Genomic DNA, 22,655 nt, shown 5'->3' with positions numbered 1-22,655 from the left:
CACTTGATCTTCTATATGCCAACGTCAAAGATGCATACAATGCCACTGCATTACCACCACTGGGCAGGTCGGATCATAATCTGGTTTTACTTCAGTCTTGTTACAGACCCTGCGTATTGAGGCAGCATGCAACTACTGTAACAATTAGAAAATGGACACCTGAGGCCAGTGAGGCTCTGAGAGACTGCTTTGAGTGCACAGACTGGAATGTATTGTTAGAAACAGATGAAAATAGTATAGATATTGATAAACAGGTTGACTGTTTTACTGAATACATCAACTTCTGTAAAGACAATATCATACCATCAAAGACTGTACTCCGTTTCCCCAATAACAAACCCTGGATCACAAGTGACATCAAGGATATCCTCAATCAGAAAAAGGAAGCCTTTAGAGATGGCGACAAAGAACGGCTCAAACTGGTGCAAAAAGTGCTGAAGAGGAGATTAAGGGAGGCTAAGGTGAAATATAAAAAGAAAATTGAGAGACAACTACAAAATAATAACATGCGGGAGGTGTGGAGAGGAATCAACAACATCTCTGGATATAACACAAAGACAAGGCAGCCAATTGTGGGTGATGTTGAACGTGCTAATGAATTCAACCAGTTCTTCAACAAGTTTGACACAGCGACCACTTCCTCTTCTACTGCTGCTCCTTCTACACATCTGTGTCTCTCCACCACTCCTGCTACATCCCCTCTTACACCTGTGCCTCTTCAACCGTCACCGTCTGTCACAGCTTTAGGAGTGAGGTTAGAGTTAGGAAGACTGTGCACAGGGAAGGCTGCTGGTCCAGATGGTGTGTGTCCAAGACTGCTTAAGGACTGTGCTGCCCAATTGTGTGAACCCCTTCAGAGCATCTTCAACCTGAGTCTACAGTTGGGTCAGGTCCCGGCTCTGTGGAAAACATCTTGTATTGTGCCGGTACCAAAACTCAAATGCCCAGCTGAACTCAACGACTACAGACCAGTTGCCCTCACCTCACATGTTATGAAAACCTTTGAGAGGCTGCTTTTACGTCTGTTGAGACTTGAGGTCAAAGACACACTAGAACCTCTGCAGTTTGCATATAGAAATCATATTGGAGTGGATGATGCAGTTACATACATGCTCCACCGTGCCCTGTGCTATCTAGAAGAACCTGGCACCTCTGTAAGAATTATGTTCTTTGATTTTTCAAGTGCATTTAACACCATCCAGCCCATGATATTGAGAGATAAGCTCAAAGACATAGGAGTGAACCCATCCTTTGTCTCCTGGATCACAGACTATCTCACAGAGAGGCCACAGTTTGTCAGGTTGGGAAACTGCGTCTCTGGGACGGTCATGAGCAGCACGGGGGCTCCACAAGGAACTGTTCTGGCTCCATTCCTATTCACACTTTATACTGCAGACTTCAAATACAACTCTGAGTCCTGCCACATCCAAAAATACTCCGATGACACTGCTATTGTGGCGTGTATCCAAAATGGACAGGAATCTGAATACAGGGATCTGATAAAAGCTTTCTGTGACTGGAGTCATAGAAATTGTCTCCTACTGAACACCTCAAAAACAAAGGAAATGATTGTGGATTTCCGAAAGTCTGGGCTCTGCCATCAGCCAGTTAACATCCATGGGGTGGACGTGGAGGTGGTGCCAACCTACAAATATCTTGGTGTACATCTGGACAACAAGTTGGACTGGTCCCTTAATACAGATGCACTCTTTAAGAAGGGGCAGAGCCGTCTCTTTTTCTTAAGGAAGCTCAGATCAATTGATGTCTGTGGAAAGCTGCTGCAGATGTTTTATCAGTCCGTGGTAGCCAGTGCTTTGTTTTATGGTGCAGTCTGCTGGGGAAATAGTTTAAAGCAGAAGGACAAGAGGCGACTGGAAAAACTGGTGAAGAGAGCTAGCTCTGTGGTTGGATCCAGTTTGGACTCACTGGAGGCTGTGGTGGAAAGGTATACACAGAAGAAAGTGGAGGCCATCATCCGTCACTCTGATCACCCACTTCACAACATCATAGTCCAGAGGATCAGCAGCAGGGGACGCCTTACCTCTGTGCGCTGCAGGACCGAGAGGTTCCGAAGATCATTCCTCCCTGCAGCCATCAGAGTGTACAATTCTCTGCTTGGAAGAGTGCCCAAACAACTTGAATTTCCCTCCGGGGATTAATAAAGTATCCATCCATCCATCCATCTTCTTCCGCTTATCCGGGGTCGGGTCGCGGGGGCAGCAGCCTAAGCAGGGAAGCCCAGACTTCCCTCTCCCTAGCCACTTCGGCCAGCTCTTCCGGGGGGATCCCAAGACGTTCCCAGGCCAGCCGAGAGATGTAGTCTCTCCAGCGTGTCCTGGGTCTGCCCCGGGGTCTCCTCCCGGTGGGACGTGCCCTGAACACCTCACCAGGGAGGCGTCCGGGAGGCATCCTCATCAGATGCCCGAGCCACCTCATCTGGCTCCTCTCAACGCGGAGGAGTAGCGGCTCTACTCCGAGCTCCTCCCGGATAGCCGAGCTTCTCACCCTATCTCTAAGGGAGAGCCCGGCCACCCTACGGAGGAAGCTCATTTCGGCCGCTTGTACCCGCGATCTTGTTCTTTCGGTCACTACCCAAAGCTCATGACCATAGGTGAGGGTGGGAACGAAGATCGACCGGTAAACAGAGAGCTTCGCCTTCCGGCTCAGCTCTCTCTTCACCACGACAGACCTGTGCAGAGTCCGCATTACTGCGGACGCCGCACCGATCCGCCTGCCGATCTCTCGCTCCATCCTTCCCTCACTCGTGAACAAGACCCCGAGATACTTAAACTCCTCCACTTGGGGCAGGATCTCATCCCCGACCCGGAGAGGGCAGTCCACCCTTTTCCGGCTGAGGACCATGGACTCAGATTTGGAGGTGCTGATTCTCATCCCAGCCGCTTCACACTGGGCTGCGAACCGCTCCAGAGAGAGTTGAAGGTCACAGCTTGATGAAGCCAACAGGACCACATCATCTGCAAAAAGCAGTGATCCAATCCTGAGGTCACCGAACTGGACCCCCTCGACACCCTGGCTGCGCCTAGAAATTCTGTCCATAAAAGTTATGAACAGAATCGGTGACAAAGGGCAGCCCTGGCGGAGTCCAACCCTCACTGGAAACGAGTCCGACTTACTGCCAGCAATGCGGACCAAGCTCTGGCACCGGTCGTACAGGGAACGGACGGCTCGTAACAAGCAGCCCGACACCCCATACTCCCGGAGAACCCCCCACAGGACTCCCCGAGGGACACGGTCGAATGCCTTCTCCAAGTCCACAAAACACATGTGGACAGGTTGGGCAAACTCCCATGCACCCTCAAGAACCCTGCTGAGGGTATAGAGCTGGTCCACAGTTCCACGGCCAGGACGAAAACCACATTGCTCCTCCTGAATCCGAGGTTCGACGATCTTACGGACCCTCCTCTCCAGTACCCCCGAATAGACCTTACCAGGGAGGCTGAGGAGTGTGATCCCCCTGTAGTTGGAACACACCCTCCGGTCCCCCTTCTTAAAAAGGGGGACCACCACCCCAGTCTGCCAATCCAGAGGCACTACCCCCGATGTCCACGCGATGTTGCAAAGTCGTGTCAGCCACGACAGACCCACAACATCCAGGGCCTTAAGGAACTCTGGGCGGATCTCATCCACCCCCGGGGCCCTGCCACCGAGGAGCTTTTTAACCACCTCGGCGACTTCGACCCCAGAGATGGACGAGCCCACCCCATCATTCCCAGACCCTGCTTCCTCCAAGGAAGACGTGCCGGTGGGATTGAGGAGGTCTTCGAAGTATTCCTTCCACCGATCCACAACATCCCGAGTCGAGGTCAGCAGCGCACCGTCTCCACTGAGCACAGTGTTTACAGTGCACTGCTTCCCCCTCCTGAGATGCCGGATGGTGGTCCAGAACCTCTTCGAAGCTGTCCGGAAGTCGTTCTCCATGGCCTCACCGAACTCCTCCCATGTCCGGGTTTTTGCCTCAGTGACCGCCGAAGCTGCATTCCGCTTGGCCTGTCGATACCTGTCTGCTGCCTCAGGAGTCCCACACGCCAAAAAGGCGCGATAGGACTCCTTCTTCAGCTGGACGGCATCCCTCACCACTGGTGTCCACCAGCGGGTTCGGGTGTTGCCGCCCCGACAGGCACCAACCACCTTACGGCCACAGCTCCGATCAGCCGCCTCAACAATGGATGCACGGAACAAAGTCCATTCAGACTCAATGTCCCCTACATCCCCCGGAACACAGTTGAAGCTCTCCCGGAGGTGGGAGTTAAAGCTCTCTCTGATGGGAGATTCTGCCAGACGTTCCCAGCAGACCCTCACGATACGTTTGGGTCTACCAGGTCTGACCGGCATCTTCCCCCACCATCGGAGCCAACTCACCACCAGGTGGTGATCGGTTGACAGCTCCGCCCCTCTCTTTACCCGAGTGTCCAAGACATGCGGCCGCAAGTCCGATGACACGACTACAAAGTCGATCATCGAACTGCGACCTAGGGTGTCCTGGTGCCAGGTGCACATATGGACACCCTTATGCTTGAACATGGTGTTCGTTATGGACAACCTGTGACGAGCACAGAAATCCAACAACAAAACACCACTCGGGTTCAGATCGGGGGGGCCGTTCCTTCCAATCACGCCCCTCCAGGTCTCACTGTCATTGCCGACGTGAGCGTTGAAGTCCCCCAGCAGCACGATGGAATCCCCAGATGGAGCACTCTCAAGCACTCCCTCCAAGGACTCCAGAAAGGGTGGATACTCTGAACTGCTATTTGGACCATAGCCACAAACAACAGTCAGGATCCGTCCCCCCACCCGAAGGCGGAGGGAGGCTACCCTCTCGTCCACCGGGGTGAACTCCAACGTACAGGCACCGAGCCTGGGGGCAACGAGTATCGCCACCCCAGCCCGCCGCCTCTCACCATCGGCAACTCCAGAGTAGAAGAGAGTCCAACCCCTCTCGAGAAGGCTGGATCCAGAGCCCTTGCTGTGCGTTGAGGTGAGGCCGACTATGTCTAGCCGGAACTTCTCAACCTCGCGCACCAGCTCAGGCTCCTTCCCCGCCAGAGAGGTGACGTTCCACGTCCCTAGAGCTAGCTTCTGCAGCCGAGGATCAGACCGCCAAGGTCCCTGCCTTCGGCTGTCGCCCAACTCACACTGCACCCGACCCCTATGGCCCCTCCTGCGGGTGGTGAGTCCACGGGAAGGGGGTCCCACGTTGCCTCTTCGGGCTGTGCCCGGCCGGGCCCCATGGGAACAGGCCCGGCCACCAGGCGCTCGCCATCGAGCCCCACCCCCAGGCCTGGCTCCAGGAGGGGGCCCTTAATAAATAAAAGTATGACTTATCTTATCTTATCTTATCTTATCTACGGTTTTCCAAAGTCACTCTGGGAAATGTAGGCAAGGTCTGTTTCAGGTAGATCCACTTCCTCAGAATAATGAAAACTTCTGGATATTTCAGGGTTCATCCGTGTCAAAAATGTTCCTTTCAGAGAATACAACCACAGGAAAACTCAGAGAGTGACAGGCTTTCATCAGGCTCAACAGTTATATTCAATTAATCAATCTTTACTGTTATACTCACCAGATCATAGACATTATCTCAAGACCAGCTGAATGTGTCAACTGCTAAAATGTGACAGCTATATTACGGCTGCTGACTGGACAAGAACATTAAGACCAAGACAGGCAAAATAAACATTTTTCTCTGTCTTTTTTATGTGGCTTAAAGGGGGACAGTGTGCCCACTATGAGCCAGCCACCCATGCTCAAGACACTGTCTGAAATCAACAGGCCTAGACCTGTGAACATAAGTATGTTATTGTGATACTCCAGTACATGTTTTCTATTTTACCAAAAAATATTAAGTGTCTTCTGCCCCCTTAAAAAAAAAAAACAACAAAAAAAAAAACATTGCTGGTATTGCTGGTTCCCTGGGCTGCAGATCTTTCATTTGTGGCAAACACAAACTTAAAAATAGAAAAAGAAGTGACTCGTTCATCATGGTTTGCTGACTTAACTTCATAGTCACATTCATCAACTACAACAATTGATTATATTTCCCTTTTCATGATGATTTGTGTTTGAAGGATCCTTTCCACTTCATCTTAAGTAGTCATATTTCCATTGGGATGAAAGAAAACAGATAAAATTGAGACAGATAACTCAGAGGGACTTCTCTTGAGGAGGACAGCAGCCAGACGCACCATCACTCCTTTCAGCAAATTAATTTGATATTCTGTGGTTAGCCAGTCAGGTTGGCCTGATGTTCCATGAAGAAGTCATGACAGTTTTTTCTGGGGTCTTGACTAGGGTTGCACAAATCCCAATTTTCTGGCCGATTACTGATCTTTAAAAAGCTTGACCTGCCGATATCGATTTCAATTTTGCATAACTGACAGCATATACCTTCAATGTTCCAATATCATTTTATTGAAAATCATCAAACAATACCTGTGAAACAATAAAACCTTTATGCTTTAACATATATATAACCAATAAAGTGCCCTGAGTTTTAGGTCTCAAAGCAAAAAGCGGCAATGGACTGGCTGTCAGACCTTCCCAGAGGTACATAAGATCAGTTTCATATGTAAGGATGGGCCGATTGCTGATCCCCCAAAATCAAGGAAATTGGCACCAATCCATTGGCCGACCGACTGATCAATGCATGTCTAGACTTGACCAATTAGGATTAAGTATTCAACATGGGCCAGAAGGGTGGTGTGAAAAGTGAGTGATAAAGAGTGCTAGATATCAGTTAAAAGCCCAGAGAAACAGTATTTACTTTGTGTAAAAAGAAGAGAAGCCTCACATCTTCTCCATACGTATAAAAACATTTTACTACCTCAGTGGCTTATTACTGTACAAGTATATTTTTCTGGTTTATTTTCTACCCTGATGGATAACTTCTAATTATCCAACAGGTAAATTTAAGTTTACAAATCAATAGTAACAGCACACTAAAGTAACTGATAACCAAACTAGCCCATCTCACGCATCGCTAACTTCTCCTTCTCTCGACAAAAAGCTGCACCATGTTGATCATTAAAAACCTGTCATAATGAAGCCCAGTCATAAATCAAATGTGTAAATATCCTCTGATTGAAAGAGCTCATTCTGTCATTGTGAAAAACACTGTGAAGCACAAGCATCAAGGCATCTGTTTCAATGGCGTCCCTAGAGTGCCCAGCAATCAGCAGAGACCAATTATGGCCTGAGAGAAACAGACCCTTCATTGAAAAAGAAAAAATAAATTAACATAGCTGCAATCCTGTCAACTTCACTCTGGGGGGCATCATGAATGGTTCTCAGTGTGTACATTTTGTGTTATGATTTATCTTTTGTATGGAAACACAACAAGGGTCTACTCATTCAACTAAAATCGACCGCTTCTGTAGACTATCAAATTATGGTCAAAAATTTATCTTCTTTTAAAGAGCAGCTTGGCTTATGAAGTTTTATTAAAAAAAAAAATACTGGTAATGACAAAGAAGAGGGAAATGATTTCAACTGAGTTCATAACTTGTGTCTTGTGAAACAGGCTAACACCACAGAGAAATGTGTCCTCCGGAAGTAATCTGAAGTCTGGTTTACCTCAAGTTAAAAAAAAAAAGGTTTGTTTCAGTCTGACAGTCTTTCTAAAATTTGTTCCAGTAGACCTCATGCAAGCTGTACTTATTTGCTCAGCTGATTCAATAATTCATCTGAATTATTACATAATGCATCCACGTCCTACGAGCAAGTGCACTTTCTGATAAAGCACTTTATGTTCATTATGGATGATGTTTATGCCAAAGTAGCGATAACACCATAAAACACACCTCATTAAAATGACTAAGGTTCATAAAAGAGTTGTCAGGGGAGCTGTAGCTGTCAGATAGCTGCCCAGCAGAAATGTTCCTGCAGCCAGGCTTATTGAGACTCTGTATTGCTGCTTTTCCAATCCAACCCCTTGTTTCTCTCTGTTTGTATGTCTTCTTTATAGAGTGGCCAAGTAACAAAAATTCCATTTTTACAAAGTTTTACTAACAGTTGAGATGTCACAACAGAAAACTCTTATGTGAAGAGGCTTGCTATTATTGTAGTGCATTGAAGCAATCCAGAAGACAATGAAGCAGAATTAAACCTACCAACAGCTACACAGAACTAAAACAACTGCATTAGCAGGTGAGACATGCTTTAAGGGATCTATCAGTTCTGCGTATCTCTTGTTAGTTACCTGCAAAGCCAAAGACAGCACTACTAACTACATCAGATAGCTGACCAGGAGAGATCAGCTTCAAGTTTATGGATGGCAATTTTTGTAGATAATATACTTAACAAGTACACTTAGTTGTATTTGTGGGTATAGCTTAAGGTCATGAGGTATTCCTGTGTCCTCCTGCCCCCATCTATTCTAACCCTCATTCACCACAGTATCATGTCGGGCTTAAATGCTTAGCTGGCTCTCTGTGGGACTTAAAGATGAGGACTCACGGGCCTCAGTGCAATCTAAATCTTCACCCACTGTCCCACTGTTGTGTTGTATGAAATGATGTTTAAACCTTAAATATTTTCCCTTTGAGTATAACCAGAAAGCAGAGCTAATGCAATGAAATATCTCAACCACATTTACTCTTGGCATGAGCTTAAGCCCAACTGACAATAAATACAGCATGCACATCTACATATGCAATACCCCCTAAGGAGGATACGCGGAAGTTTGAGTTAGTAGAGATACTAGATAGTAATTCTATAAATATTTTAATTAGGGCTGTCATTTTACACGTTAATTAGATTAATGAATTAATTACTCTGCAAATCAATGCATTATAGAAATGAATGCAATATTAACTCATTGGCTGCCAGCTATTTTCAGAGTATCTTAAACGATCTTTCAAGACCCAAATAATGGGTCTTAAACTATGTAAACAACAAAACTACCCAAGAAGAGTGGACTCTTTTCTTTTATATCCCTCTTCCTGTTTTTCATCCAAAATGCGGACAAAACATACTTTTTTGATTGGTTTAGGGCGGTCTCATGATCGCGCCACTCTTTCTCTCTGAACTACTGCAACACATCCTTAGCACGAGCGTAAGCTGCCTGAACTTTCCTGACTTGCCGCATCTCGTTATGCCTCCATCATCTCATGTCTTCTCCGCATATCCATGCTGATCTCTCATCCAAAGAGCGCACCGCTCTCACCCACAGTAGTTTACAAGCATGATTTTAATTGACAAGCTCCGCCAGACCTTGCCTCCCCCGATTAAAACCTTTATTTACTTATATAGACACAGTAAACGGTTGCAATCGAATTGACGTCTATTGACTTCAATGGCAGTGAACTTAAACATTTAAATATTGGCCAGATGAAAAAATTATTGAATTCACAAATCTTCTCTTCTTCGTGTATTTGTTTCGTTAGTCATGCACTACAATTTTGTAATGTCCTGGAGTTCAGATTCTTCATTTGGGGGCCTTAAGCAGATACGAGATTAAAATGCGACTGATTTGAATAATTAATTACAAATCCTGTAATTAATTAGATTTTTTTTTAATCACCTGACAGTGCTAAGTTTAATCTTTTACCATTAAACAATTTCATGTACTCCAAATAACTTTGAAGTCTATGCATGTTAGTTCTCACTGTTTATTTATTTATTCATGTATTTTATTATTTAATTATATTTTTTCCATTCCTCTGTTAAATTATTTTAATTTTAATGACACCATGATGACAGTTTTTAAAAAAGTCATGTTTGCCATTTTTTAGATAAACTAATAGAAAGTTATGTGATAAATCAAAATGTTTCTCAAATTTCTTTTCACCATTATAAAACCCTTTTATATCCCAAAAACTAAATTTGAAGAGCAGCTCCAGGCTCAGATATCCAGATGGGTTGGAGTATAAAGCATTTTTAGACCATTTGAGTCTCTGGACTGAAAGCTTTTTAGAAAAATGATACCAGCATCAGGGGTCCTTCAGAGACTGTGCTGAAGAGGGCAGCTCAATAAACGGCCTTTCATAGTTCACTGATCTCCACAGAGCTCAGGAAGCACAGTGATCGCTCATGGCCTTTCACTGTGTTCAGAAGTGTATCATGCTTTTTAAATAACCCCAGATGACAAGAGTTCAGCAGAATATTCAAGCAAAGATTTGAAAAATAAATAGATGAATAGAAGTCTGCCTGTCTGTTTGCTTTGTAGAAATGTGATTAAGTGCATTGGCTGCAAGACCAATTTCATCTGACCAGACCCCATGATGAATGCTGGCAGTACCTAGCAGAAAAGGGGGCAGCCCCCTAAAATAAAACACTTTTCAGCTGAAACTCAATGAAGTTTGAGGTTACCGTGACATCTTTAGCCTGTTTTATTGCTACTTCATCAAAACTTCGGTTGATTAATTGTTACATTAGGTTGTACAGTGGGCCTAGACTTTATTCTCTGAAAATGTATTAAGCACAAGAATGTAAACTGAAAACACAAATAGTTATTTGAAGTAAAAAATAATACATTTTCATCAAAAGCCAACTAATTGTACTTTGTCACTTTATTTTAATAATTCCTCTTTCATTTGAATTGTATTCATCAAGGTTCAACTCAGGTCTGATCCTCTTCGTAGGCAGATTTACACCTCCAACAACTAATGACTTAGTTAATTACATAGAACATGACACACTGGCGAAACAATCAAATCCACAGAGCATGCACACTTGCTTTTGATGGTGTGAATCTCTGTCTTTCAATCTCTCTCAGACAGAGACACACACACTCTTGTTTCACACCACTGTTTTATGCTGTTCATGCTGACGCTGACGTTCACTGCATGACAAAAACAGACTTTCGGGCAGGAAAATGACTGGGTACAGACAGAAACATCCATGGTTCCCAGGATTTATCAGCTGTTCTCCAGGAGCATAGCCTGTCCCAATAACTGCAGGGAGCAGCAGAGGTGTGAATGGCTTAATCATCATCATGAGTGACCAGATGGATGTCACATACTATTTTACTCAAGATGTGCATAATTCTAGCGCAATTGTTCTTTAGTGAAACTTCAGAAATATTGCTTTTATTATGCAAAAAGGTGTAATCGAAATGCATCTATGGCCCCTTTCAATTTATTATAACATGTGAGTTGTGTTGCGTTCAGAAATGAATGTTTCTAAAGCTTCATTTCAGGTTAAACTTTATACAATGTCTCCAAACAGGAAGTGCTTCCATTTTCATGTGTGATCAACTATTTTCTTTTTCCGCTCAGGAATTAATTTACAACCAGCCCCTGAGACCCTTCCTTACTTCAGCCATATGCTTTCAGTTTGGGCCTTTTCCTCAGCTGAATTATAATCTGACTGGGAAAAAAGCAGCTGTCTCTGGAGAGTCATTTACCTGTTCTTAAAACCAAAAATACACTCGTCATTATATCCTGATGCATTGTGTTTCAAATTAAATTTATCCCAGCTTTTTTGAGTGAAAGCATGCCTGGTCTTTTTTTCCCGTCTACAACAGATGGCACAAACACAAACACTTCTAGGCAGAATTATGGGCATTTTCATATAATTTTCAGCTTCAGAGCCTTGCCATATTTACTAACCTATTACTGTTCCTTCAGGTGCAGACAGAAATACTCTGAGGCTCTAATTTATCTGTGATTATCATCCTCGTCCAAGGATAGACCAAGGGTACTGTATGAGCTTATCAAATTATTTTCCAATTAACATTTTATGGTGCCACAGAAAAACTGCACAGTGTGGAACAAAAGAACCATAAAATATGAGTTGGTTATATTCTGATTCTTTGTTTTTAATGGTAACTGCATATTGTTTTGCCTTAAATCGTGAAGAAAACATACATAAAATGCTTGAATAAGATGAATGAAACAACTCCTCCATCCCTAATTTCATCAGCTTTGAAGCATAAAGGCTACACATGCTTTGTTTTGTTGCCTGCTTCAGTGTTCAGTTAATGGACTGAATTATTTGACAAGGCATGATCAATTTTGCTTTACTTTCCTTCCATGTTCACAAATTTGGCTCTGTCTGGCTTTGTTTTCCTGTAAAAGAGTAAGACAAGGTCTCCCTCTGAGCAATATCAGGATCAGGGTCTGGTCTGAGGTCAGTGAGATGTAAAAATGCTGTTTTCCTCTAAGTGTACTGACCCCTCTGGTGGTCTGCTCACTGCTGCCGGAAAAGCGCTGAGAACAGGTCAGGACTGTTTCGTGTTTGATCCCTGAGCAAATGACTTAAAGGCTGCGCATCGTGTATCAACCATGCCTGGTCTTAGGGGAAAGGTTCTTACAAAAACAAATATTCATACCCACATTTTCCAATAATGAATTCTTAAAGATGCTGTAAGGAGGATCACCGCCACCTTTTGGCGCTGAGTCACACACACTGTCGTGAAGACGTCACTTTTTTTTTTTTTTTTTACCAGGCATTTGTTTGTTTCAGAACAAAAACATGCCCAAGCATATCTTGCTGTGAGAGACCACTCTTGGTTTATCCATTAAAAGACAGTTGCCAGTCTTTAAAAAGTTGAGGGAAAGTGATCATCTGTTTCTCTGAGCTCTGACTACGGCTGTGCCTGCTGCCTTAATAGTAGTCTCTCTGTGTTCTGTATTATTAACCATACACTTAACTCTACAGGGCACAGAGTTGCCTTGTGATGCTTACCATGCAACTTGAGTTTTTTAATACAGCTGGTTAGATGATTGTTTGAAGGTCACAGCTCTTAGCTTCAATTTATTTTTTGTTCATACCAAGTTGAAGCTTTTTTCCCTTTATTTTATTGCATCATATTGTTCCACTTCCTGACTTACTGTATGTATAACATTCATATTTTACTGAAGATTTTATAATGAAATATCTGAGATTTTACAAATGTCTTCTGCTGAAAAGAATGTCCCAAGTGGGACTCTAGTCAGTAAACTCAGATGTGCCTTTATTTCATCTGCGCCCAATGGGTCGGCTGACATATCTGTTTTGCTTAACTTAACTGTGAGTATCATTTGCCAGATTTGTACGTGGAAAACTTCCAAATGTTCACATAAGCCTTAATGGCCATCTGCAGAGAGGAGCACATTATGGCATCTGTGCATATAAAGTGCCCATCAGATGTTATAAAGTGTTAACACTGTTGCTAGCAAAGTGATCAAGGCTTTTCTTCTTTTTTGTTTCAGCAGGAATGAGAGCTCAGACACACATTAACTAGCTGAATGATTACTCACATGCTACAGATCATCTGTTGAATTTCATGTAGCTGAGCACTTGATACTAAAAATTTGTTTTTTAGTTTATGGTAGGTGTGAATGATACAGTTACAAGACTGGCAGGGATTTCGCCTCTTGATCACACCAGTTTACATTGGACTGTTTGGATGTTTCTAATGTAGCACCTTTGAAAATGCACATCCCCACTCCATTTTGGCTGGATTTAGAGAGCAGGTTGAGGAGAAGCTCTCTTCTATACATACTGACCCTCTGTGGAGAGAGAGCTAATGAAATTTAAAAAACAAAAAACATGCATTAGGGAGCAGTGAGACTGCAGGGTTTTGATCCAGAGGTATGCTTCAGATGTTCCTACAGATTGTATTTAGTGTGTTGATGTGTCAGCACACTGTGGGATTTAAAATCAGCCAACATGTGTTCCCTTTAATCTGACACTAACTTTTTCTTCTTTTTTTTTTTCCTACTGTTCTATCTCATCTTGTCTCTCCTGTTCCTCTCAGTTGGTTTTGTGTAGAGTTTGCTCTGCCTCCTGCTTTTCCTCAAACTTACATACACCCACTGAGATCAGATTAAATCTGACATGTTCAACACAGCATCATCAAGTCTCACACCTGGAGCAAAGCATGCTGGGATATAGCATGCATCTGCCTTGTTACAGCTGATTTAAGTGATGCTGTCTCCTGTAATGTTAACAATCTGTCTTTCCCTATTCTGTCTTTCTTTTTCTTTAATGAGCTTTTCGGTAACATAGACTTTCCTCCGATTATTGTTGCAATCTCCTTTCTCTACATGTCTGGTATCATATTGATGTGAACCACACCTTTGCTTAAGAACAAAAAATCTTTTTGCATTGGTAATTGCTTTATTTCCCTTTTATTTTGAGGCAGTTGTAGATTCTCCCTGCGTTCAGCTAAAAATGTTGTTCTAGTACTTTTTTAAAAGCAAAATCTTGCTGGAAAAGTCAGTTTTTACACTTTAAACAAGTGTTAAACGATAGTATCTTCCTAGAGGAAGGCTAAACCAGCAAAAAAATACCTTCACCTCGTTTGACAGACACAGGTGGCAGTCCTTGAAGAAGAAAGAAAATTTATTTTTTTTCTGGTAAAAGGTTAAAAAAAAAAAAAAAAAAAAAACTTAAGAAAAAAAATGTACAAAGGGAAACTAAGTTCTGCCATCAAGATTGAAAACAGTTGAGTGTGCCTAATTTTCCCCCCAATTATCCTGTCCACATTGCCAAAACCTAGGCTCAGATGAGAGTGAGGTTTGTGAAATACCTGCAGTGATTTTAGAGCCGACAGAGTCACCCACCTGTGAGACTCTGTCCCTGCCTTTTAAGTCACACCTACTGCATGCTGCTCAAACTTTCTCTCTTCCTGGCAACCTTTCTTTTTATAACTATTGGTTTTGTATTGCTTTACCAACTGAGTCACTTGGAGTTGAGAGGGGTCTCTTATGTTTTGGTTGTGAAAAATCCATAGTCAAATGAGAGAAGAGAAAGAAATGAGCAACTGCTCTCCTGCTGGTGTGACTTTGCCTGCTGGCTGTTACCTCCTTTAATTTCTTTGTTAATATCGTTCACTCTGAGCCTGAATCTGGTTCAGCAGGGGCCTTTCTACTGGGGCTGACTGCAGGCTGTCCTTCTCTACCATTTTTCTCTTTTTTTTTCCCCTTTTTGATTTTACCATATTTTCCCCTCCAGTTTATACAAATTTGCAATTGAAACATGACATAAAACTTGTTTCAGATATAACCCAGATGATTTTTTTTATACTAGCTGTTCTAAACAATGCTGTGTTTGTCATTTTGAGAAGTTTTAGTAGTTTTAGTAGTTTTAAAAATCATGAATCTACATATAAACTACAAATTTGCTGTCACTTTTACAACCCAGAGCTGTGACAAAGAGCAGCTGTACCTCTGATGAACAAACAAGAAAAATGCAGGAAAATCTTTCTTTCCTTTCCTTTTTTTTTTTTTTTGTTTGTTTCCTTTGTTTTTACCAATCCTGTTGCCGTACGAAATACTCTGAATAGAAAAACTGATGCCACAGACTTCTCACAGTTAAAACCTTATCCTTTTCTGGTATTAGTGAGCCCCAGAGCCATTTTAGACTCAATTCTCACTGACACTTTCACAGCCTTGGCATTTTTCATCTCAAAACTGTTTCATCCTGTTTAATTTTACATTCATCCACATGCTCCACTGCCCTCATGATCCCAAAGTTGGGGCTAAATTAAAACAACTAAGCTTATCCCCTGCTTTGAAAATGATTGAGACACAAATATCTTTACAGCTTCTTACTCAGACACACACGGTGCCTTGAGGATCAGCTGTTATGCATTTGGTGAACCCCTGACTTTGTCTCTTGTGCAAACATACAGCTGATATTTCTGGTGCTGTTGCCTTGACATCTATTTTCCTCTCAGCATACAGGCTCAGCTCAGCTTTGCTCTCATATTCATGAATTAGGAGCTTGTCAATAATGACTGCTAGATTTCTCACTGGAGCAGCATCTGCTCACACACAGAAACCCCTTCTTTTAGATGTGATAACCCAAACAATCAGACAGAAAGATGATGACATGAACACTCTGAGGTTGAAATTGTGAGTCAGATTATCCCATTTTCTCACCTGCATCCAGGTAAACATATTTGAAAGATGAGCTTGTTGACAGAAATGTTCTACTCCATGCAAGGCCACAGCCTCACTCATGAAAATAAACAGAGGTATCTGAGAGTGAAGATGATGACAGGGCTATATCAAAATCATCTCTCTATTGCTTTTCGAATAGCTTCATTTATTTTTTTCCGCCTGGATTCATCTGTGGAGCTTATAAATGCACCTGCAGCTGACTGCCAGTTATCACATTTGATATTGCCAATTGACTCCTGTCAGTCTGTAGAGAGGAGAGGCTTCAACGACTGAAGAAAGAGAATGAGAGAAACATTTTCCTTTTACCAAAACCTCCAGTGCAACAACACCTTTGTAAAGACTTTGGAACATATTCGGGCAAGGCTACGTTTCCTGCTCACAGCTTGCCATGTGTAACTGATTGGTCGATGTAAGATGCTCATGCAGGTTAATGGACTCAAAGAAATGGCTTTATTTGGGACATCGAGCTGTTGTCAATATGTTTTCAGGCTGCAAATTGCAGGTTTAGTTCAGAACCTGTTGCTTCCAAGCTATTAAACATGTGAGTTTTGCTCACGTAAGGGTGCAACTGACTTAAGTGACAAGTAAGCAAACGTGCGCAAAAGTGCCAAAGGCCCCCCACCTTCTTACCTCATGCAAACTCCGACAAAGTTATATGGTCTCTGTTATTTCCTGCAACCACTCTTACAATCATCAAAAATCAGTCCTACTGTTCGCAAGTAAAAAAAAAAAAAAAAAAAAAAAAAAAAACCATTTATATTTATGAGTAACCTAAAGACTCTTTTAGGCTGCTGTTTAAAGAATGAGGTATCATATGAAACAGTATGTAAGTTTATCCAATCATTCGTCAGTACCATCACATCTTCAGGTTATACGCTTGTGTGTTTTTGCTTCCGGCAGGTTTCTGACTTTATTTTCCTCTTGGTTGTGATCTGATATGTAATCCATCATACAGTTTCCAGTTTATTACCTTTGTGTCCAGGTGCTCCCTGATCAGATTAACTGATGTCTATGAATCTGCGCTGGAGAGTGTTTTGGCTCCATCAATAGCTGAAAGTGTGTAGGATTAGACCTCCATGTCATGGCCAGTGGTACCCTTATTTCTTTAAGGTACTGGGATGAAATCCTGAGAGATTCTTATATCTTCAGCGGTGCACTGAGGCTTTGGTTCATCCTGGTGCAGGACAGTTCCAGCCTCATGTGGCCAGAGTATGGGGGCAGTTCCTAGATGATAAAGCCTTTGATGCCACTGACTTCTCGACTTCTCATTCCCTGGGCACTGATTGGACATTACGTATCCATGGATCAGACTAGGCCACAGACTTCTCAGCAGCTCACTAATGCCCTGATCTTGGTCTGGGAGGAGATCCCACCATCAGCTGATCCCTCAGAAGTATGCCCAGATGTTGTAGGGTAGGGTGGCCAACCTGCGGCTTGTGAGCCACATGTGGCTCTTTGCTATTCGGTGTGTGGCTGTTCTATCCACTATATAGTTATGAGTAAGGGTGTGCCGATCAATCTGAAATATTGATATACTGATGCCAAAGTTGGGATCAGAATTTAACAATACTTGGGTAATGAGATTGATACTTAAGTTTCAGTTTCTCTTCTCTACATGTACTCCTCTCATGAGCTCATCTTTCTATCTTCAATCAATCTATCTATCTACAGATAGATAGATAGATAGATAGATAGATAGATAGATAGATAGATAGATAGATAGATAGATAGATAGATAGATAGATAGATAGATGAACCTTCATCTCTCCTGCAGTAAAACAGACATTTGTCTTTGACACGGCTCCAAACATGAATTTAATCACACTTAAAAACACAATAAATCTTGCTTTGAGAATTAGAAAATTGTTGATTTTCATTTTATGTCACTTCATACATGTGTGAGAGGAAGTGTGTTTGTAAAACCATGCACAGGATGTGGCTCTTTGTAGCACCACTGTGGTTTCTGTGGCTCTTGGTCTCTGACTGGTTGGCCACCCCTGTTGTAGGGTTTGCCATAAGGTCTAATAGCCCCTCTAGTGCTAGAACTACGATTATGAGTATGTGTTCACATGAGAACAAAACTTATTTAGCTTTATCGTAATTCAAAAACAAAGCAAATGTTTTGAGTTAATGCTTATTCTTTATCCGTGAGGGTTTATTTTCAGCATCAGTGTCTGTTTCTATGAAACTGAAAGTACAGAGTTTGTTTGATTTTGCCAAAACAAACAAAATCAGATTCCCAGCACTTGCGCAGTAAGTTGTGAAATATTTGGGGCAAACAAACTTTGTGGCATTAATGCTTCACTTGAAAGTGAAACATTTGCTCCTCTAGCAGCAGAATCAGTTCACTCAAGGACTCAGTGTTTGTTGCAGAGATGGGGTGGACATCTTGTATTGTCTGGTAAGGTTGGATGGAATTTAAACTCTTTCTTCTGTTAAACTTGAAGTTTGAGGATTAGATTTTTTTCCTGATTCCAAAATTTTGCACAACTTCATTTAGTCACCTCTACTCATTTTGTGTTATTTTCTTTATGAACAAACACATTTTTACGGAGTGATCTATCTTTCTTTGTGACACGTTTCATTGCCATCGTGCTTTACATTGACAGAGCAGGCTATGCCAGAGCGTTTGTTCTTCTTCTGTTTATATCAACTTTGGACCAACAGCTCAGATAAACAGATTGATTTTTCTCTGCTCCCAGGTTTCTGTTTGTGTCACTGAGTGACTGTTGGAAACTGCCTGAATCTGAGACTCGACTGCACGGGGCAGTCCTGTCTCCTCAGTAAGTATGTGTTGAGTAGTTTGTTCTTTTGAACTGCCCAGTATTCTGCATTCGGTGAGACAGAGAAACACCTGATCAGTCCAGGATTCTTGTGTCCTTCACCTTATGCTGAATCCTGTCAGTAGAGCCTGGCTTCATTGTCTCTCTTTACTTCAGGGACAACCTGGACACTGCGCAAAGGCAGAGCCACCTCCCTCACAGGCTACAGGTAAAAACAAACAGCTTTCAAACACAACACACTTGTATGGATTAATGGAAATGAAGAGGTGCACCTAAAATAAATCAGGAATGACTTCAACAAACTTTGAAACTCTCTTTAAAGGTGACTGATCTGGACAGAGAGCCTGTGAAGCTGCGTGACACTAGGAGTCCAGGTCTGATAGAGAACTATTGAGAACAATGAGTGTCAAATTTTTCTAGGATTGTGTTAACAGAATGCCTGAAACACACCAGAAACGTCTGCAGTGCGACGCCATTGCGCTGCGTCTTGACTGCATTTGTCAACTTACACTGGCTGCATGCTCAGTCCGACAAGCAGCCTGACTGCCAGACAGCTAGAGTCACAGACTGAGGAATTCCCGCGCTTCCCTCTCCATTGATAAGTCTCTCTTCATTCATGTTGGGCTGTAAAACCTCAAACCTGTTGACTCCTGGTCTGGCTCCACTCTTTTATCATCGTAGTCAAACTAAATACAAACTGATTTTGACACGCTCTGTTTTATCTTCAAATTCACTGGGTGTTTGTTGGTAGTGTACGGTCATAACTGCCTGTCCGGTTCAAGCTTTCCTACACTGAATTTATGCGTCACAGCTCCGCATCCCTCAAAAATAGAATGGCTGCGTATTACCTGCAACACGATGGACCAGCCATGCAGATGTACTGCAACAGAACAGATCCAGTGTAAGTTGACACAATGATTTGAATGAAACCTATTTGATCCATTTGTGGTAACAGAATGGAGATGCACTGCAGATGCATCCGGTGTATTTTACCCGTAGTACCCAGTGGTCAACAGAAACTTGAACCCAGTATGAAACAATATTACAATAATCTGTGGTACCATTGTGTGTATAATGAATGTGTGTTTTATGTTTTATCTTTTAATGTGTTCATGTTTTTTCCAGGAGAGAAATGTCCATTTCCTGGTAATGTAACAAAAGGCCAAGTCACTCCCATCTCAGATGAATATTTGTACAGAAACAACATCTCTGTGCACTGTGATCAAGGATACAAGCTCATGACGGTTGTATAAAACTTGCCATTTTTCTTACAATGTCTAAATTTAAAACTCCTGTGAACATTTGGATTATGTTCATTTGTGCCCTTCTTGTGCTTCATTTCTTTGCCTGACCCCCTTTTGTCTCAGGATGGTGGGGAGATTGACAGTTTCTCTGCTACGTGCCAAAGCAACGGACAGTGGGACCTGCCTCTGCCAGAATGCCACAGTATGTTCATGAAATAAAACTAAAACAAATATACTTTTAAAATATGTTGGGATTCAGCCATAAAAACAGTCATCTTGAAACTGTCCAAAATTTCCTGTAAGGGCAACAAATATGTTCTTGTTTTGTTCCCCTGCAGTCATTGATTGTGGAGAGCCAGAACATTTGCTGAATGGAGGCGTGACCTTCCTGTCAGGCTTTAAGAATCAGTACCTCTCTGTGGTTCAGTATCACTGTAATGGACCATTTTACTCTCTCATGGAGGGCCTAACTGGTGAGAATCTGCAAATTTTAATTTTTCCTCTCAGTCATTTGTTTTCCATAAAGAAACCAGTGGAACTTGCTCAATCCATCATGCATAAACTGTATTTCTTTTATCAGCATTGCATGGTCATCATGTGGTAAATATGGTTAATGATTGAGCTGAGGGATTAAACTGAGTCTCACACTTTATTCTGATTTGGGTCTTTGTAAATGACAATCCAAACATTTCTGAATCTCCTAAACTTCAGGAGTGTGTCTAACTTAGTTCATCTGTGTTCTTCGCTCTGCCCTCAGTTAATCTTACATGTGAAGCAGACAGAAGATGGAAATCCAGCAATGATACTGTTGTCTCTGCAACATGCATACCAGGTATTGCTTTTTGGTCACTTAAATCTTAACAAGTTTTTTTTCACCAGATTTATTTAAGTGAATCACATATGATACCAATTTTTACCTGCATTTATGTCTGTGTGATTCAGTGTGTGGCCAGCCGACAGAACCCCTCCCTTACTTCAAGAGGATCTTTGGAGGCAGTGATGCTCCAGAAAACACAATCCCCTGGCAAGTGCTCATACGAGTAAATGGACAAAGAGCAGCAGGCATGGTGATCGCAGACCGCTGGGTTATGACCGCAGCTAGTGTCCTGAGTCACCACGGAAGCACAGACACATCCATACAGGTTAGAGGGCTGCCTCTAAGGTACCCAGCATACCCTTTTTTCTACACTTTTAACTTTTTTCAACCTTCTTATGCAGATTTTCATGGGAGGTAATGATATTGAGGCCCTGATAAGCTCTCCCATGTATGTTTCCTCTGTCCATATTCATCCTGAATACACCAACCCTAATCACTATGACTACAACAACGACATTGGCCTGATTAAACTGCAAGACCGACTCACATTTAACTCATCCATTATGCCATTATGTTTGCCAGCAGAGAATGCCACATATACCACTGGCATATTGGGGTAATTATTTACATATTTATTTTTTGTTTGTTTGTATGTTTAATTCTTTTTTTTTTTTTAATTCAGGCTCTTATTTCTTTCACACACTTATTTTGGTGTGACAATAATCATCTTGTTACACTTTTAAAACTTCTTTCGCACTTTGTGTGTGTGTGTGTGTGTGTGTGTGTGTGTGTGTGTGTGTGTGTGTGTGTGTGTGTGTGTGTGTGTGTGTGTGTTTCCTCCGTGTTCCTTAAACCTTGACTTATATTTTTTTCCTTGACTTTTCCTACAGACTGGTGTCGGGCTTTGGCCTTATAAAAACTCGAAACTCTAAAATGATAACAAATAAACTGCATTATGTGGAGCTTCCTGTGGTGGATCAGAGGATTTGCAATAAGTCATTCAATGAATTGAAGGTAAATTTAAGAAATGTTCCTGATCTGACAAATAACATGTTTTGTGCTGGCCTCCCTGAGGGCGGAAAAGACTCCTGCCAGGGCGACTCTGGAGGTCCCTTTGCCATCTGGGACGGCACTGGTTACTGGGCTGGTGGGATTGTGAGCTGGGGGGTTGACTGTGGCAAAAAAGGGACATATGGTGTGTATACCAGAGTCTCCAACTACATAAGCTGGATCAAAAAGACTATGCAAGAGAACTGAAAAACAGTTATCCAACTTTTTTCTTTGTAACGTGCTCAAACCCCTGAAGATCAGAAAAAACAGGACCTGGTTTGCTTAAAAAAATGTGTATATGACTCAAACAAAATATCTTTTTAAAAGATTGTTGTGTTTCAACCACAAATAAAGTCTCCTTAAAACTGTAAACTTCTGTGAGATGGATAGACTGTGTGAAGTCAACAACCTTCATAAGTGCTACTCTCCTTTTTACATTCTAAAGGTCAAAAGCAGCTCAACTCCTAATTGTGTGTCCTGTCTTGAGCTAATGATGAAAACACCTCCCCTATCAGCCCTGGTCGTCTTTATGATTGGCTCTAAGAGTTCCTATAAAAATGTGTCTTTAATGCCTTAGAGTGTCATGCAATACAGGTTATCACCCTTGCGCTTCATCTTGTGTTTATAATCTCTGTCCACTTTAAATGCAGTAATTACACACACTGTGTTTCTCTTGTTGTACATGCTGATGAGCACAGAGGCTCCTTTGCTTCATTGAATGCAGTGTCTTTTTTTTCTCCTTCACAGATGCATATGGCTCATATACAAGCTCATTTTTACTTCCCAAGTACACAGATTGATTGCTGGTCTATGAATAAATGTAGCAAAACATGTTGGCTGAGGCTGCAACAATTACTAGAACAACTCAATTACTTTAAAGCCTTGAGGCAGATACTTTGCATGAGGCCCTTGT

At 42.4% G+C, this 22,655-nt stretch overlaps 1 protein-coding gene across 1 annotated transcript in view; it reads left to right on the top strand.

Annotated features, from left to right (window-relative positions):
• LOC141802314 (complement C1r subcomponent-like) overlaps positions 1-21,949 on the top strand; it is a 38,346-nt gene extending 16,397 nt beyond the window's left edge. Inside the window, exons 2-8 of the mRNA XM_074685852.1 lie at positions 19,757-19,875; positions 19,999-20,077; positions 20,214-20,348; positions 20,633-20,707; positions 20,818-21,017; positions 21,094-21,308; positions 21,583-21,949. Coding sequence (XP_074541953.1) covers positions 19,757-19,875; positions 19,999-20,077; positions 20,214-20,348; positions 20,633-20,707; positions 20,818-21,017; positions 21,094-21,308; positions 21,583-21,949 — 1,190 coding nt within the window. The remainder of the gene's footprint in view (positions 1-19,756; positions 19,876-19,998; positions 20,078-20,213; positions 20,349-20,632; positions 20,708-20,817; positions 21,018-21,093; positions 21,309-21,582) is intronic.
• Positions 21,950-22,655: the final 706 nt, after the last annotated feature.

The sequence above is a fragment of the Halichoeres trimaculatus genome, unplaced genomic scaffold (assembly GCF_033239565.1).
Source record: "Halichoeres trimaculatus isolate MK-OKI-2021-1 unplaced genomic scaffold, fHalTri1.1 fHalTri1_scaffold_13, whole genome shotgun sequence".
Lineage (NCBI taxonomy): Eukaryota > Metazoa > Chordata > Actinopteri > Labriformes > Labridae > Halichoeres > Halichoeres trimaculatus.
The sequence above is the reverse complement of the archived record's forward strand: the minus strand, read 5'-3'. Positions and strand labels throughout refer to the sequence as shown.